We start from the raw sequence: 17,321 nt of genomic DNA, 5'->3' as shown, positions 1-17,321 counted from the left end.
GTTGGCATTTTGCCTGTTATGGCCTTGTATTTGTATTACCCACAAAAAATTGCAGCACATCATTTTGTTATATATTAGACATTTTTGTCAAGTAATTTTTTTTTCTAATGCAATACTGTTGTTTCCGCCATCATTATTTTACATTTGACTGAAGTTTCACCTAATTTTAACATGTTCTTAAGGGTCTAAAAATCTTATTCCATAGGTTTTAATTCATTCCATTCATTGACTGGTTTGGGATGAACATTTCTTTCTGTCATCTTGGTGTTTCCTCATCCTGTTACTAAATATTTCTTTCCGTGGGTTATAACTTTTTGGATCCCTAGAACACAAATCATATAAAAACCTGGGTTCTTAATGAATAAAAAATATACTGACGAAATAAGTAATAAAATTTGGGTGTCTTTTTCCAAAATATCAATAATTTGATGTGCTGCGGGACGTCAGTGCTATAGCTTAAATATTCACTGTATGTGGATATACAGTGCTTATGTGTTTGTAAGCACAAATGCCTGTCAGATACAAATCAGTGGTAAATCAACACTTACACATAAATATCATAGCAAATAAATTTATTAAGTCCAGAAGGTGAAAAAAAAACAATTAAATGAAGTCTTATCTATATCAATATTACAAAAAAAATTGTATTCTCCTGTACTTCATAAACATTTGTATAAACAAATAACTTAGTAGTTCAATGAATTTTAAATGTTTTAGAATCAATAATTTCACTTTTAGCGATATTTTTATCATCAAAGCATCAAAAAACAATACAATGGGTTACTAATAGATCAGGGGTTCTTAATCTATGGGTTATTTCTTATAACCTCAAGGCAAACCTCATTAATAACCTCATACAAAGAAAATTGCAGAGGATTTAAATCGAAGGAGTGTGGAGATCATAACGCCAGTTGATGATCACTCTCAACACAACCGAAACATCGGTTTTTAGCAATCCAGTATCCAAGAATTCACAAACACAATGGGGCAGCATCATGCTGTTGGCAAGTGAAGCCCCAACTATGGGTCACACAAGCAGTGTGGCCAATCATCCAATACAGCAACATTTCTCAACTTTTGGTCCGCGAACAAAGACAGTCTGCAGGTAGGCTTTATAATTTAATTCTAACTGAATGAAATTTTATTCAACCGTTTCAACTGATATCAGTAATAATGTACAGGCTCAAAAAAAATATTACACCTTTATGCTTAGGCTCACCAAACCCCATAGAGGAAAATGTGATCATAAATAGGATAATAGAGTGAGGTGAAAAAAAAAGACGGCACCAGATGGCAATAAAAAAAATGCATTTCACAAAAAAATATTCAAATTTTCTCGAATCACCATATCATTTCACTGAGACGAATATGGTAAACTGGGATCTTAAATAAGGTAAAATGCAGGACATCGCCAATTGTGATAAAAAACGTGTTCATAAGTGGGCACAATCACGAATTATTAAAATCGCTGAAAAATTACAGAAAAAATATTGAACCTGGCAATATCAGAGATAAAAATTATATTGTCATAATTATCATAGTATAATTTATATAATATGAAAATTATTAAATGTTTTGTACTCATAACTTTAGTAAACATTTAAAAAAACAAATAAACTGGAAAAATGGGACAAATGTATAAAAAAAATCAACCCAAAAAAAGACCCAAACTCCCAAACACATGAACACCTGTACCTTAAAAAGGATTAAGAACCCTTACGATAGATTAATTATTGAAAAATTAATCTAGCCCCTATAATCACCATTATCCTTAAACTATCATCAATTTCTTGCAGATTAAGTTGAGAAACACAAATTTGATATGAATTGGTACAGTTGGAGGGAGATTCAGTTTTGCCACCCTTCTCCTATTTTATACTCAAATTTTCCTGACCACTTATTCCTCGAATTTGCCGCCCTGTGCTTTTACCTAATCAGCCTTTAGTCCTGAATACTCGCCTGCGTTTCTAAGTCATTCTTTATGTCACTCACATGCTTGCTCCCCCTTTGGTCACTCTCATACCTACTTACTTTCAAGGTCAATCTTTTTGGTCATTGAGATGCTTGCACACTTGCCTACTGTCTTGATCACTCATTTGATCACTCACTGACCTATTGTCTCGCTCAGTGGATCTATGTACATTTTGCCACCCTTCTCTCATTCTACTCATTTTCTCGGCCACTCATTCCTCAAACTTATCCCCCGCCCTTTGAACTTGTTACCCAAATCTATAGCAATCTACCTTTCCCCCCCCCCCCCCACCTGTAAATAAGCCACGGGTTGAGCAATAAATTGTTATTGTATTGTAATTGTTACAGGACAAATGTCTTATTTATTTAGCAGAGTACTTAAATCAGTATTCGAAGGAAAAGCATTGGATGGCATTTTCAGCCAACCTATGAAGCATTGTAACATGGTCACTGGTGTGAGAGATCCGAAGTCATTTAAATGTGCTCATACATAAATAACACAGATAGATCGGTTACGTTAATAACAACACAAAAGATCTAAGCAACTCTGTCCTTCACTTGCTTAGATCTCTCCCCATCCCAAAAAGTTTTCCTCTCATTCGTTACAAAAATAGCAGCGCCAAGATCTCGAGTTTTTTTGCGCGGAAATTCTTTTTTTAAACTGGTTCGATTCGTCAGATTATACCATCGGTACGGTACGTAATAACGATTTCGAATGCAAGTTTTGTTTCGATTAGAATTAGATTGTTTTAATTTGCTTAGAAAATCGACGACCGGCTCTCGCGTAACGGTATAAACATGAGATAACCCTGACCATGTCAATAAAAGGGGAAAAAAGAAAGAAAGCAATACCTCGGTATAGTCCTGAGATCGCAATTGGTACCTCCTCCTTTTTCGCACCCGAACCAAATCTCCAACAGTTTCTCGGTTCCTTCGAAAAATCCACAAAAGTTATCTTTAACGTTCATCCCGAACGACCGACCAGCAAAGTACAGCAGGCGAGAAGTGAAACCGGTGAATGTACGGGACCAAACTCTACGACAAATACACAAACATCAGCAGCAGACGAGAGAAACACTGAACAACAAGAACGAGGAGGTCGAGGCTACAGAAAGAGAAAAAGATGCGCTTTAAAAATAAAAAATAGATGACAACCCTGCGCCAACTAATGCTCCGCCCCTCGTCTCGGCATCACGTCTGGTTTCCCAGCTACTCGGTGGGGTCTGGTTCTAGACTATAAAGTCGTCTGCTTTCTGCTCCTGTGATAATAGCCGGAGGTTTCGTTTGGAGCAAGTGTTTCTTTTTTTCACCCGTGTGTGTGTGCCACCTTCGGACCATATTTTTTTTCTCGCGGGCCCCTTTGTCTTGTCCGAGCGCGTTCCTCCCCCCCCCCCCCCACTTATTGAATTGATATTTTGAACGAATTGATACATTTAAGAAAAATTTCATGGTTGAGGTCGACCTCTGATATAGTGAGGGTTTCCTCGTAGGAGGGGGGGGGGGCAAGGTTCTATGAAATATCGCCCCAACGCTCGGTGGTGTATTTACAGTGGAATGGCTTAGCGAGCCCAGGGAGGTAAGCTTGAGGAATGAGTGGCAAAATTTATATAAACCTCAAAAAATCCGCCTCTGCCCAGACAGCAAGGGACTATTGACCAAAAGAGTGACCAAGAGAGTTTGCACGCACGTGAGTGAACAAAACAGTGACTTAGGGCGTGCGAATGGCCAGAAGCGTGACATAAGAGTGACAGGCCAGGTCAGTGAGTGACTTAGAGGGTGGGCAAGCATGTGAATGACCAAAAGAAAGACCTAGAGCAACGGTTCTCAACCGGCGCCCTGGGAAGTACCACGGCCACTCGAGGAAAATAAAATAATTCACTAAATTTGAAAAACAGAAGAGGGGTGCCACGGTGCTCCGCCACAGAAATTATATACTTTAAGAGGCTCCATGAGCCAATAAAGATTGAGAACCGCTGACCTAGAGCATGTTTAAACTTGTAAATGATCAAAAGAGTGACCTATAAAGCAAAGAACCGTGTCAGTAAGTAACCAAATAAGTTACCGAGAGCGTCTGCAAGTATATGAGTGGATTTTGATTTTTGTGGCGCAAGGACCAATTACGTCAAACAGCGCCAAAAGTATATAAGTGAACAAAACAGTGTGTAATCATGCCGCTATGGTGGTAGTAGAGTGGTCAAAGTGACGAACTCGTATCGCGAGGACCCGGGTTCGAACCCCGCCATAGTGATGGTCGGCTGAAGTTGGTTTTCTGTGGTTCCTAACTTCGAGGCACGAATGCGAGCCTATCTCCTCGTTAAAAGTCTTGCCACAGAGAGCAATAGGCCTACAACAATACAATTGTTCAATCATTACACTTCATTCATAGTTAGAAAATTTGACGTTGAAGCTTTCGACGTTGCCCCCCCCCCCATATCTCCGCCTTTGCCGTCTTAACGCATGGGCCGGCCCGGGGGCCTCAAGAGAAGATGAGCCTCACAAAAATGAGAACTAATTGAAGTTTTCGAGAATTTTCCAGGTAGGGCCTCAGGAAAACCAATTGGCCTGGGGTGCACATGATGCTCTTCTCTGCCCATGGGTAGATGCAATTTACTCTCTCAAATCATGATACCAGATCCAATTAAGCGGGAGGGATCGACTATTGACATTAGGCTCGAGTCATGCATGAATGCCCCGTGTTAAGAGGGTCATGGTTGTATGTAGGGCCATTTTAGCAGCATCATAGACCCGGGCAAAGTGATTTTTCTGAAGCCCCCTTACCTGGCTGCTAACCAATTAACATGCTTACTCTCGAAAAGAACCAGATCTCATTTTCATGAGGCCTCTCTGCACTTGAGGCTCCCGGGCCGTGCTCGGGTGAGCTCATGCGTTACGATGGTACTGCAAGGGGCTACACTTTTTCTCAGGGCCGTCATTTCAACTTTTTCCGGGGGGGGGGGGGGGGGGCAAAGCACATGTACTATATGTGCTTTGCCCCCCCCCCATGTTTCAATGTATGTATATATATATATATATATTTGTATATATATATATATTTGTGTGTGTGTGTATATATATATACATACCATTTTTAGTGTATTTTCAAAAGCCCTGCTGCCCCCCCCCCTAAATTACGGGCCTTCACTTTTTCCCACCATATTTTCAACTTCATTATTTTCATTATTCTTCACACATTATTTCTTTACATCTTAAGTTTTTTTTTTTTCACAGAGCTTTTTGGGCCTCTAAGCAGCCTGTCATGGCTCCCCTCTAACTTGATTTTTACCCGTGACCCCTCCGGGTGCATCTCAGTATCTCAAGGGAGCCATATGACCCTCAGGTTGAGAAACAACGATTTAGAGTAGTGTTTTCAAAAGTGGGCAATATTGCTCCGTGGGAGAGGGGGGGGGGTCGGAATGGTCCAAGGTGCGGTAGAAGCTATAGGTTTAGTATAGGATCCTGGAGTTGGGGAGGTGATAAGAAAAAAATTGAAGATATGGGGGCAATTGGAACAAAAAAGTTTGAGAAACTATGGTTTAGAGAGCCCAAAGATGACGTTAATGGCTTCCGAGTACCGTTTCTGTGTCCCAGGATCTAATACCAAAAATATATTCGGGGATTTCCCATAATCCTGGAAGGAAAATTTAGTTATTGTACACGTCACCTTACCTTATCCAGTCAATAGAATCGAATTTTGTTGCATCGACGTCAAAGATTCAGTGAATTTTTGTTTTATAAACGAAGCGTCGTTACAACCAAGATTTATATTTTCAAGATCTTTTTCAACGAAAAATACAGGGTGATTCAGAAAAGATGGGAAAACCTTTCCGAGGTGATAGTACACACCAACACAAACAATTGTCATCAAAGAATGTATGGTCTCACACGAAACGCAAACGCGCGTTTCGAAACGGCCGCTCCGCAAACGTTAAAACGGCATTCCTGTTGAAATTTATCGGGGGGGAAGAAAGCACCATGCATGCAAATGTAACCTGGGGAAGAAGAAACCGTATGCAAATTTGTGTCACACTGAATAAAAAGTGCGGACGCCAGAGTTATTCCAGCGTGCAGCTGTTCTAACAGTTGTAACGTACGGGATAATAGCACACTTTAGTGATACTGAAAAGCAGACATGCATTTCATTTACGCAACTGCGAACGGAAGTACACAGAAACAGCACGAATGTACGGTGAGCGTTTTTCCCATAGGCACTATAACAATCATTACACAGAAACAAGCTTCACGTTAGGTTCACAACACGAACACACACATTCCAACATGTACCAATTTGTTAGAAGTTCCGCAGAGGAATATGAATGAGGTACATGTATGGTTTAGCGTAGTAGTATTACTAAAGTGCGCCATTATCCCGTACGTTACAAGAACGGTTGCACGCTGGAATAACTTCACAGGACTGGCGTCCGCACCTTTTATTCACTGTGACACAGATTTGCATACGGTTTGTTTTTCTTTCCCAGGTTACATTTGCATGCATGGTTTAGTATAGATAATTTATAGATAAATTTCAACAGGAATGCCGTTTTAAGGTTTGCGGAGCGGCAGTTACGAAATGCGCTAGAGCGCTTGCGTTTCATGTTAGACCATGCATTCTTTGATGACAATTGTTTGTATTGGTGTGTACTATCACCTCTTAAAGTTTCCCCCGTCTTTTCTGAATCACCCTGTGTAATCAGTTGCAATCAAAATGAAGTTATTTCATTATTATTAAGGTGACCAATTTGATCCAGAAAATACAGAAAAATTGAGATAATATTAATATGGACATCGCGAGTCCTCCCCGAACATGTCAAATGACCACAAAATCACCAAAAATTGTTTATAATAATTTATAAACAACCATTGGTGAGAAAAAAATGCTACAGCAATACTTGCAGAATTAAAGCAAATTTCTATGAAAAAAAGGGAAACCTTTTTATAAAAAAGAGCAAAATACGGATATTTTTCGCATAACGATCATGTGAATGAGCAAGTCGGAACGTCAAACATGCAATAAATCTTTTTTTTTTCAAGGTTAGATATAAGTAGAACAGATGAGCAGCGCCGTCTTAAGGCACGGGTTCACCCGGGCACTGCCCTCAAGTGCAGAGGGGGCTTCATAAGCAGGACCGCAACTAGATGCTTGGTCACCCGGGCAAGCGTGCATTTTGACACCCCTTGTAATTTTGAAGGAAAGGTTTCAGAATGAAATTTGCGCCCCCTCGGGTCCAGCGCCCGGGGCACGGGACCCGCCTGCTTCCATCCCCCCCCCCCCCCAGTTGTGGCTCTGTGCATAAGAATGAGATGTGTGACATGTGGTTATAGTTTTCGAGGGTAAGCATGTAAATGAGAAGGCACAAATTTAAAACCACGTAAGGGGCCCCAAGAAAAATCGCTTCGCCCGGGGGCCCATAATTTTCTTAAGACACAAGCCTTGCAGACGAGCATTCTCTAAATGTGATCGGCTGTAATCGAGGAATTTCATGGAAAAACGTCCTCGAAACGGAAACAAAAGTGAGGAAATATTGGTCATTATATCCGAGGTAGTTGCTTTTCATCGATGTTGTCAGCTAGGTTTAACATTAACATTACTCCCTATGTCAGTGGTTTTCAACCGCCAGGCCGCGGCATCATTCATACCGGGCCGCGACTGATCTGCCGTTTCCTTTTCCCCCATTCATGTTCCGTTAATCATGTGTTTGACGGGCCTTCCACTTATAAAAATGAATGAAACCGGGCCGCGGGCTTCCAAAGGTTGAGAACCACTGCTGTATGTAATCATTCCAGACCGACGAATGTCGGTGTCGTAGCCAAGATGTCTGACCGTTGTATGACCTTAAGTTTGTCTGTACTTAGTTATATTCATTCAACGATGTTTGAAATTTATACACGGTACATAGCCAGCACCTTGCACAGCAAATTACTTGCGAACTAAAGATATACGTGATAAATGATCCTAAAGGCACACTTCCAAATAGAACAACTATCAAAATAACGTGTAGAACTCATACACGTCGGTCGTATAGCGAAGGGTATTGTATAGGTATTAAATATAAAAATTAATTTTTTTATACGGGCACCCTGCGCTAAAAACCCAAACCCAATGAGAAAGTTGTTGTCCTGTCTCTCTTGAGGCCAATAAAAAAAATTCCACGTTTGAAAGTGTAATATTCGCTGAGATATTTGAATTCGATAATGGAAGTTGGGGGAGAGTGCAAAAAACTAACGGGAAAACGCTGTTTTCTATCATTTATTAGAGTACACTGTAGCCGCTGTGCTGGGACAGTGGTCAGTGACGGAGTGGCATCTACAGTCGGCTGAAGTTTGTTGGCCTCGAAGTGACTTCGAGGCACGAATGCGAGCCGATCCAACACCACCTATAGCACAAGACCTCCGCATGAAGCTTGCGACGTCAATGAAGAAGGCCATTTTTCCTATTGCTATTGGATATATAGCAAAAAAAAGGTAAAGATATCGCATGCGTCGACCTTTTATATCCAATGGCAATAGGTGAAATGGGCTTCTTCAGTGACGTCATGAACTTCGTGCGGAAGCCTTGTTCTATAGGTGGTGTTGGCCGATCTCCCACAGCTCTCACCACAGAGGTCGACTAGCAGTCAAAAAACGGTCATTACACTTCTGAAATATAGATGGCATTACTAAAAATGAGACACAACATTATATGCGCATTCAGACTGTTAGGAGCTTCCACTTCTGGCACAACTCACTCGGTAGTAAATTGCTCATGGTGACAGACCGGAGTTGCGCTCAGTTTGAAAGAAAGAAAAAGGGCACTGAAATCCACCGTCCCGTATATTTTTCTTTTTTTTTTTGAAAAAATGTGGTCAGATCAAGTTCATCAGTATTCAGTAATGTTGTTAGGACCAAAGCGTATCAATAATAGTCTTTAATACGCTTTGGTTAGGACCGTCAATATTTACATCACAGCTTTGTACGAAAAATGTTTGGTTTTCGGGGTGTCGCTGGTGTTGTAACTCGAAATGCGTCTGGTAAAATTTCGAATTCGATCGTCCGACTTCAGAACACAAGAGTAATATGCGCCGTGGTGTATTCAGCCAAGAACAGCGCCGTGCTCGCTTCATCGATGTCAAACGAACTCATTGCAGAACGGCAGAGCGGCTCTTGGTTTTCATCGCTCAAGCATAATATTATCACGCATCGAACCTACGCCAAGCGTAAGAAGCCAACCAGGGCTGATAGAGCTGTAAATGTGGCTAAGCCTTTTCTTTCTTTCTTTTTTTGTCATAATAATGATCATTAAGGGTGGGGCGGAGAAAATTAAGTTTTCATTTGCAAATCGCTATGGCGATAAAAAGTCGCCTCCTTTAATAAGAAAAACGACGTAAAAGATTTCAAATCTGTTGGCATCTTCCGGTCGCGCATCATTTATGGAAATTGGCGAAATTGAACTATTTTAATATTACAGTAAAACTTTGATTAACCGGCACACGTTTACCCATCAGTTTCTGTTATCCGTCATCGTCTAAAAAAATACGGGGAAAAAAACCAGATTAGGTTAGATAGATTATCCGTGCTTGTAATTGGTAAATCCAAAAAACCATATGCTTTCAAAAATTTAAATATGAATGAGTCAACTGTTATGCCCAAAAAAGTGCTTGGATGGACCAAACAATTTTTTCAGAAAGGTGACTCAAGTTAGAGCTCATATTGCCGAAAAGCAATTGCCACCGGAAGCACTGCTGTTAATGAACAATGCCTCGACACACCCTTCTTGAGAAATCAAGAGTGATGATGGCAAAATAACATGCCTCTTTCTCCCAGCGAATACAACTCCACTTATCCAGCCTATGGACCAGGGCATAATTGAAAATATACAGCGAGACGTTACATAAAAGCTTTTATTGAAGGCTTGCTTTCATCTGATGGTGCCATGACTGTCAAGGAATTTTGGAAGAGATGCAACAAAGTTTTTTTCTATATATTGATTGTTTTGTGTGTGTGTATGTAATTAAATATGATATGTATGTATGTATTCATATGTATGAATTCACTTTTAAATGATTTTATTTTCATCTTCGTCCCAAGCCCGCAGTAAAATCACGTTAATGTACATATGTATTATAAGAGATTTCTGTTATCTCTATTCGGTTATCCGTCGCAGCCCTGGTCCGTACGATAACGGTTAATCAAAGTTTTACTGTACATAGAATTCCATGATCAACAAGGTATAGTTTGTTATGCTTATTTCATGGTTCAATGAAGCAAAGTAAACTGGAACATCATTAACAGTTCAACCTTTACTGGTCGCGCAATGTGTTTGAAACATGGGAAGTGACCAAATTTTTGCGTTTTATTGTCAGCCCAGCTCATTCTGACAGAACAAAACAATTTGGAACTCGCCAGATGGAGGTGGCTGTAGGTCGAGTTCCACCTAGAAAAATGGCAAAAAAATGTAGGCACCAAAAAAATTTTTTCCCCAAGGAGAAAAGGTCCAAAATAATGCTTCTTTTGAATTTTTCAGGGCATAGTAACCCTCTTTCATGTTGGCAGAAATATGCTGCTATAAATTTTAAACATTTTGAGCTGCTGTCAGCCAGCAATTTAGTAACTACACAAAGAAAATTTTAGGGGGACCAATACCAATTTTTTAGTTGCATGGTGACCTTGCACCTGGGATTTGTCCAGCCCTGCCTTACACAGCCAACCATCCAAATTAAGGGTGTGAGTGTAATTTGCATCTTACCTTGAAACTAGTTACCAAAATTAACAAATGTTCAATGGTTCACTGTTACTTCTACTGTTTCTTTTTCAAGTGTACACGTTTAAAGTCTGACTTTTGAAAGAAATCAGGCATAACTGATCTTGATAGGAACGTAAATATGATGTAGTCATCTTTAGCTTCGTGTCCATATACTTTAGTCCTCGGAAACAAGTTCGACACATCTTTCGACTGTGAGTGTTACAGGGAAAATGTTTTGTGTCTCTGATGGGGCTAGTGTCAGATTTGATGAGTTATATATCATCATCATTTGGTTCTCATAGTATTTCAGTGTAATTGGTTAGCTTCAAAGTTATGATCTTGAGAGTAAGTCACTTATCTTAGGTGGCACGAAATGGCCAATAGTTTTCCCTTTAGAGGCAGATTGTCTTACCTTTGAAAGTCTCTTATATCCAAGCTCTCTTATGTGTTCTCTGCCATCAATGATCATAGCTAACAGTAAATTTTCAGCATGTGCAAAGAACACAATGCATTCAATTACTGGATTAACAACTTGAAGTAGGTCGTCAGATAAATACTGCAATGTTTTGATTGCTATAAAAACTTGTTTTCGACTGTCAGTAAAATATTTGAACCATGTGAGCATGTATGATTTCAAAATGAAGATAACTATTTGTCTCAAATTCTCAGAAGGACTAGGGCAAACTTATGTACAACGTAAGCACTCTATTGGTCACAGTTAGCCATCTAAAAAGTGAAAGAGGACCAGGATATCGAATCGAAAAATCTCTGAACAATGTCCCAACTTGATCACTTTGTATATGTCTAATAAATACTGCTGGTCTTTGCTCAGCAACTTTCGATCTGTTTTTCGAATGAAACAATCTACAGATTCATACTTCACCACACTGAGCTATACACACCCAATGAGCTGTTGCCCAGTGGCTGAAAAATATTTTGACTTGGACCATTTATATCTTTTTTTTTTTTTGCTTTCAAACCGAACATAATTCTGGTCTATTGTTAGACTTTACTACCGAGCAAGATGTGCCGGAAATGTAAGTGTGTGTACCTAACTGCCTGAGTGCATGTCTCTAGTGTTGTATTGGGCTCTTTAATTCCTAAAATATAAATGTTCTAGGTTTCTTATTTTAGTGGTTATTAAGTTCTACCTAGAATGATGGTAGTGATGACCGCTAATTTTTTATAGGTGGTATTTAACTAATATGATTTCAAAAAATGCTGGAATGAACAGTCTTCTAATGTGAACGTTAATATTGAGAGAACAGATGTTCTAACATGGCGTTTACTTTCCTCCTTTACTAATTTTGTACCATTCGAAAGGCTTATTGCAAAACTACGTCAAAGAGAAGAAATAGATGCTGTTTTAAAAATTTTTGGTAAAGAAAAATAATTTATGTCGATTTTTTTCTGTTGCGATCAAAATTACTACTACTAAATCAGACATGCACGGGGTTCACATTCCTCAGCAGAATTTCTAATGAATTGGTACATGTTGTAAACCTACGTGAAGTTTGTTACTGTGTAATACTTGTTATGTGTATATACTGTAAGTTAGTAGTGCTGCCATCTGCCATCAATTTTTCTAACTACGAGTGAAGTGCAAAGATTGAATAATTGTACCGTTGTAGGACTGTTGCTCTCTGTGGCAAGACTTTTGAAAGAGATCAGCCCCCATTTACAACTCGAAGTTGGGAACCAGATGCTATCTGTTCAAAATTCCTGGCATTGTAATATTAAATACAAAATTGGCTTGCATTTGGATCTTGATGTTGGAAAATTTATTTCAGATGTCGACCGCTGTGCCCTCAGTGGTGTTCAAACATGTTTCTATGAAATGCATGTCCACATGACTACATAGAGGCTAAGTCAACATTTTTTATAGCAGAAAGCCTCCACGCGTAGCTCGTGATGTCACTGAAGTTGTCCATTTCACTTATAGTCACTGAATATATTGCAAAAAACGGTAAAGATTTTGCATATGTCGGCCTGCTTTATCCAATGGCTGCAGATGAAATGAACGACTTTATAGTGACGTCAAAACTTCACGCGGAGGCTTTCTGCTATAGAAAATGTTGGCTAAGTTCACATACTATTGCTACAACATTACACCATACATGCACCTTGTCCATAATCCTCTGCAGAATTTGTAACGAATGAGTACATGCCAGAATATGCATGCCTGTATTATGAACCTACTGTGAAGTTTATTTCTGTGTAATGCTTGTTATATTGCTGTTTTCTATTTTTTTAACTATGAGTGATGTATAAAGATTGAATAATTGCACCAATTATGTGCCTGTTGCTCTCTGTGGTGAGACTTTTATAAACCCACAATACTGTAAGTTAGTAGTCTGTCAAAATGTTCCAAACGTTTTACCTGTTCTTGGATTCAGAAATGATGCTCTCCATAAATTCATATTTAGCTTACTCCAGTGTTTATCATTTCATTTTCCAATGTTCAGAATTTTATCATAATATAGTATGTATTTATTAGGAGAGCTCTGATGAAGAAGACTCTGAGGAAGATGAACCACCCATCGAAAGTACAGATGGATCTAAGACGGTTTCACTTATTTTGCCATCACTTAGACTAGATTCTGTTTTAAAGGGTGCTTTGAGTGTGCCAAAAAAGTGAGCATGCGTATTTCACATTTTGATTATCACTGTCATTCAAGAAACCAATACTGTGTGATAAATAATTTCTCACTTATCAACCCAAAATTCTCTAATGATTTCAGGTCTATTATTGTCAACTTTTTTAATTTCACATTTAAACTATCACTGATATTCTGTGATGACCTAAAAATATGTTTCTGGCGTAAAAAACTTGTTATGCATGATGATGTAATTAATATATGTTATGAAACTGTGGTTGATATGTTATAATACAATAGAGCCTCTTTTGCGGACACCCAACGGGACAAGAAAATTCATGTGTAAAAGAGGGGGGTGACCATTAATCTGAGTTTGAAATGCATAGTTTTGTTACACAATGGGAAATTATTTGGCCGTAACAGAGGGGTGTCTGTTAAGAGGGGTTTTACCATACTACTATTACTATGTTCAGAAAGTTTCGAGACTTATTTTATTACAGAAGAATGAATATAGATAGAACCTATTTATTTGATTAAAGTAACTACCCTGTGCAATTATGAATTTTTTTTTACATTGTTCATGCAAAGATGTAAATGTGGATTGCGAGCCTTTTTTTGTTCCATCCTCTGGTGCCTTCATTGCTGCTTTTCTTTGGAGCCACATATTGTTGCTGCTTATCAAATTCTTTATCCGAGGGAAAAGGCACATGGGGCAAGATCAGGAGAATAAGTTGGTTGTGAAAGTATCGGAATGTGATGTTTTGACAGGTAATCACACACCAGGATGGACCTGTGAGTCTTTAAACGTCTGCATGATTGGGTGAGACATAAGTGACCAGATTTTTTGAAAACAAGTCGTGGGTGCTCCATCACAACAATGTCCCGGCTCACCAGTCCCTCCTGGTGTCAGTTTATCTGTGAAAACATCACATTCCAATACTTTTACAATCAGCATACTCCCCCCGATTTTGCCCCATGGAACTTTTTCTTTTTCCTTTGGATAAAGAATTTGCTTGAAAGAAACACAAAATAAACAGGTTCTATCTGTATTTATGCTCCCGCAATAAAATAAGTTTTGGAAATTTTTGAACATATTGTGTTATAGCATATCAAAAGCGCAGTTTCATAATATATATTAATTACATCATCATGCATAACAAGTTCTTTATGTCACAACAGAATATTAGTGGTAGTTTATATGTGCCAGTAAAATGCAACAAGGAAAATTAAGTAATCACCCTGTATATGGAGACTTGAATATGTATAAGGATATTTCGATGTATTTATTAATGTTTTCTTGTCCAAATGCTTTTTTTTTATAGACAAATTGAAAAATCATTTTATCAGAGCAATATAAGAGTTAATGGTGAAACTGCTTCAAAAAAGGCTTATATTGTGAGTAGTTTTATTTATTGAGTTAATTTTTTTTGCAGATGAAAATGAAAAATTTACCCTTCTTTTGAAAAATAAAATAATATTATTTTTATCTTTTCCCAAATATAAATTTAAATTAATTAACAATTGCACTAAGCAAATAGTTGGAGATTGCATTAGATCTTTGCATTCATGCAATTAATTTTTCTCTGTATCACAAATCAATCTCAATAAGCGATTCAACTACTAATCCTCTATAAACGATAGCAGCAGTTTGAAGTTATTTAATTACCTCGTTCAAGATCTACCGCTTTAGGTTATTTATAATAAATAACACAAAGTGTTAGTTATTGTAATTTAATTTTTTGCTGCATGAAAATTTTATTCCCGGAAACTGAAAAGACTAAAAAGTCTTCTATTTCCTATGCATGAAACTGCAATTCATGTGAACTGAAACTATACTTGGTGTACTTTGGGTGTGTTCTTTTAAAAGCGAAGATATGGATAGTATCTTCCACTTCTTGTTTGAATGTTTGAAATATGACAGCTAAATTTTGTTTAAAAAAATTCTATTATACATTATAAAGAGATGTTTATTTCTGCAGCTGCAATATGTTAGGAAAGAGATTTTTCTGGATGTTATGCAGATACGAACCTACTGTAGAGTTGGGGGGACCTACCAGTACTACTTAACCGAACATGAACCTTGTACACATTCCTCTGAGAAATTTTTAATGAATCAGTACATGTCAGAAAGTGTGTTAGTGTATGTGTATGCATGACCCAGTGCCATCTCAACACATGGGCTCACCCAGGCACCTCGAGAGAAGAAGGGCCTTATAAAAAATAAGATCTGGTTGAAATTTTCAAGAATTAACCATTTAGGGTTTCAGAAAAATCACTTGGTTCAAGACTCACGATGCTCGAGATGGCCCTGATGTATTTCTGTTAGAGTTGTGCTTGATTTATGTTCTGTGCTAGTGCTGCCATTTGCTTTCCATATTTGAAGTAAAGGTTGTAAATGCTTGAATTTTTTATGTTACGCAAATATTGTGTTCAAAGCCTGCCTGCTTTCTGTGGAGAGACTTTACCAAATGGGAGACTGACTCGCATTTGTGCCTTGAAGGTGGAAAACCACAGAAAACCAGCTTTAAGTTGAGGGGGCTGCAACATGTCCAACATCATACATCAACACAACCTCAATCACCCTCAACACATCATACTACTAATGTATGTTATGAGGAAGGAAAAGTAGTGTCTCTAGTGTAATTTGTAAGTGCCTTTGCCAACTATGCAAGAGGATCTGGGTATGATCCCTGGACGAGACAACTAACTTTTCTTTCGAGAAGATTCATATTGGCATAACATCCAGAGAAATTTATTTCCAAATTTTTTTTAAAATTCTGCAGTTTCAAAAATGGGGAGGGCGAGGATTAGTGATGGAATTCGGTTTTTCATCCTGAAATCATTAACCTCACATGCATTGCTTCATATTTCTGCGCTGTAATAAACCTTTGACAATGCAACTTCTCTCCCTCAATTCAATATCACCATTAAAAAAATTAAATATGTAGAAAATGTTTATTTCTTGCAACTGCGGTATTGCAGGGGGGGGGGGGAGAATTAACCCCTTCCCTTTCTTGAGCCGAGTTTAATGGTGGTTTTTTTTTTTTTTTTTTGTAAAAAAAAGAAAAAAACACATGTAGAAGAAAATAAATAATTGGAAAATCCTTTCCCCCCCATCTTAAAGAAAATCCTGCATAAACCACTGTTCGGTAGTGTCGGAGCCAGGGTGCTGTGGATGCTTGAGCACCAACGGTAGTTAGTGACATGGGTCTGAGCACCCACTGAATTTATCCAAAAATCAAAATTCCGTACATAAAAATCAAGATGAGCACCCAAAGTTTGAAACATTTCCGACACCCCTCCTACTGTTCCTTCCAACTGTAATTCTTTCTTAGTTGTTGTACAATATTCCTTGAAGCTTTCAAACAGGGGGAAGAAATTATTTCAAAGTAGAGTAGCAAAGATCACAAAATAGTTCAACAATATGTGCCAATAGTAACAGCGATTTTGTCTTGTACCATTTTATTAAAATAAATTGAGTAAACCAGTCGATAACAATTAAAATCTTTGTTTTTTAAAACCAAAAAAAGAAAATACAGTTTGTTGAAGTGTTAATATTGATAAAGTGTTTCGGCATAATATTTTTATTTGCAAATGAATTCATGATTTAACAGACATTATAATATAATGGGCACCTTTCCACAACTACTGGTCTGTTAAATATAGAGCTTACTTTACTTTAAAAAGATTTTCTTTACATAACAGGTTCAAGTGGATGACGAGGTAGATCTTGTGATTGGCTACAGCCCAGAAAGTGAAAGACTTTTGCAAGTTCACAGAGTGATTCTTAAGTCAGTACAGGATTTCTCCAGCAGTGCTGGTATATCTGTGAAAATGCAGATTTTTAAAAATCTCATCATTGAAAATTATAATACCGAATGGATTCCATCTAACTTATAACTAACTATAGACAAAATTTATTCCTCTTCAGAAATCTGTACAGTGCCTGCTGCTATAACTTCTACTTGAAGTAAATATTTGAATCTGTACAACTTATTTTTTGTACGAATAGAAATATTAAAATTTGTTTCAGTTAC

General features: G+C 38.1%; 2 protein-coding genes across 3 annotated transcripts in view; one reads left to right on the top strand and one right to left on the bottom strand.

The window, feature by feature from the left end:
* The window catches only part of SamDC (S-adenosylmethionine decarboxylase), a 47,584-nt gene extending 44,416 nt beyond the window's left edge, over positions 1-3,168 (bottom strand). Inside the window, exon 1 of one of the 2 annotated variants that reach the window (XM_089236413.1) lies at positions 2,824-3,168. In XM_089236413.1, coding sequence (XP_089092539.1) covers positions 2,824-2,939 — 116 coding nt within the window. In that variant the 5' untranslated portion in view covers positions 2,940-3,168. The remainder of the gene's footprint in view (positions 1-2,823) is intronic. The other variant, XM_089236414.1, reaches the window with a different exon arrangement.
* Positions 3,169-8,891: 5,723 nt separating this feature from the next.
* On the top strand, positions 8,892-17,321 carry LOC149083215 (uncharacterized). Its single transcript, XM_089236412.1, has 4 exons — positions 8,892-9,190; positions 13,185-13,321; positions 14,607-14,679; positions 16,990-17,321. Exons 1-4 carry the CDS (start codon positions 8,927-8,929, stop codon positions 17,182-17,184), a joined length of 669 nt encoding a protein of 222 aa, XP_089092538.1. The 5' UTR covers positions 8,892-8,926; the 3' UTR covers positions 17,185-17,321.

The sequence above is a fragment of the Pholcus phalangioides genome, unplaced genomic scaffold, assembly GCF_987345545.1.
Source record: "Pholcus phalangioides strain wild (caught in Gottingen) unplaced genomic scaffold, Ppha-v1.0 ptg000009l_1, whole genome shotgun sequence".
Lineage (NCBI taxonomy): Eukaryota > Metazoa > Arthropoda > Arachnida > Araneae > Pholcidae > Pholcus > Pholcus phalangioides.
The sequence above is the reverse complement of the archived record's forward strand: the minus strand, read 5'-3'. Positions and strand labels throughout refer to the sequence as shown.

Bases quoted from the DNA above. Each gene is read 5' to 3' on its own strand.
- LOC149083215 (XM_089236412.1), top strand. From the start codon at position 8,927: ATGTTTGGTTTTCGGGGTGTCGCTGGTGTTGTAACTCGAAATGCGTCT. The intron at 9,191-13,184 runs GTAAATGTGGCT...TGTATTTATTAG, and splicing joins CAACCAGGGCTGATAGAGCT to GAGAGCTCTGATGAAGAAGA. The intron at 14,680-16,989 runs GTGAGTAGTTTT...TTTACATAACAG, and splicing joins CTTCAAAAAAGGCTTATATT to GTTCAAGTGGATGACGAGGT.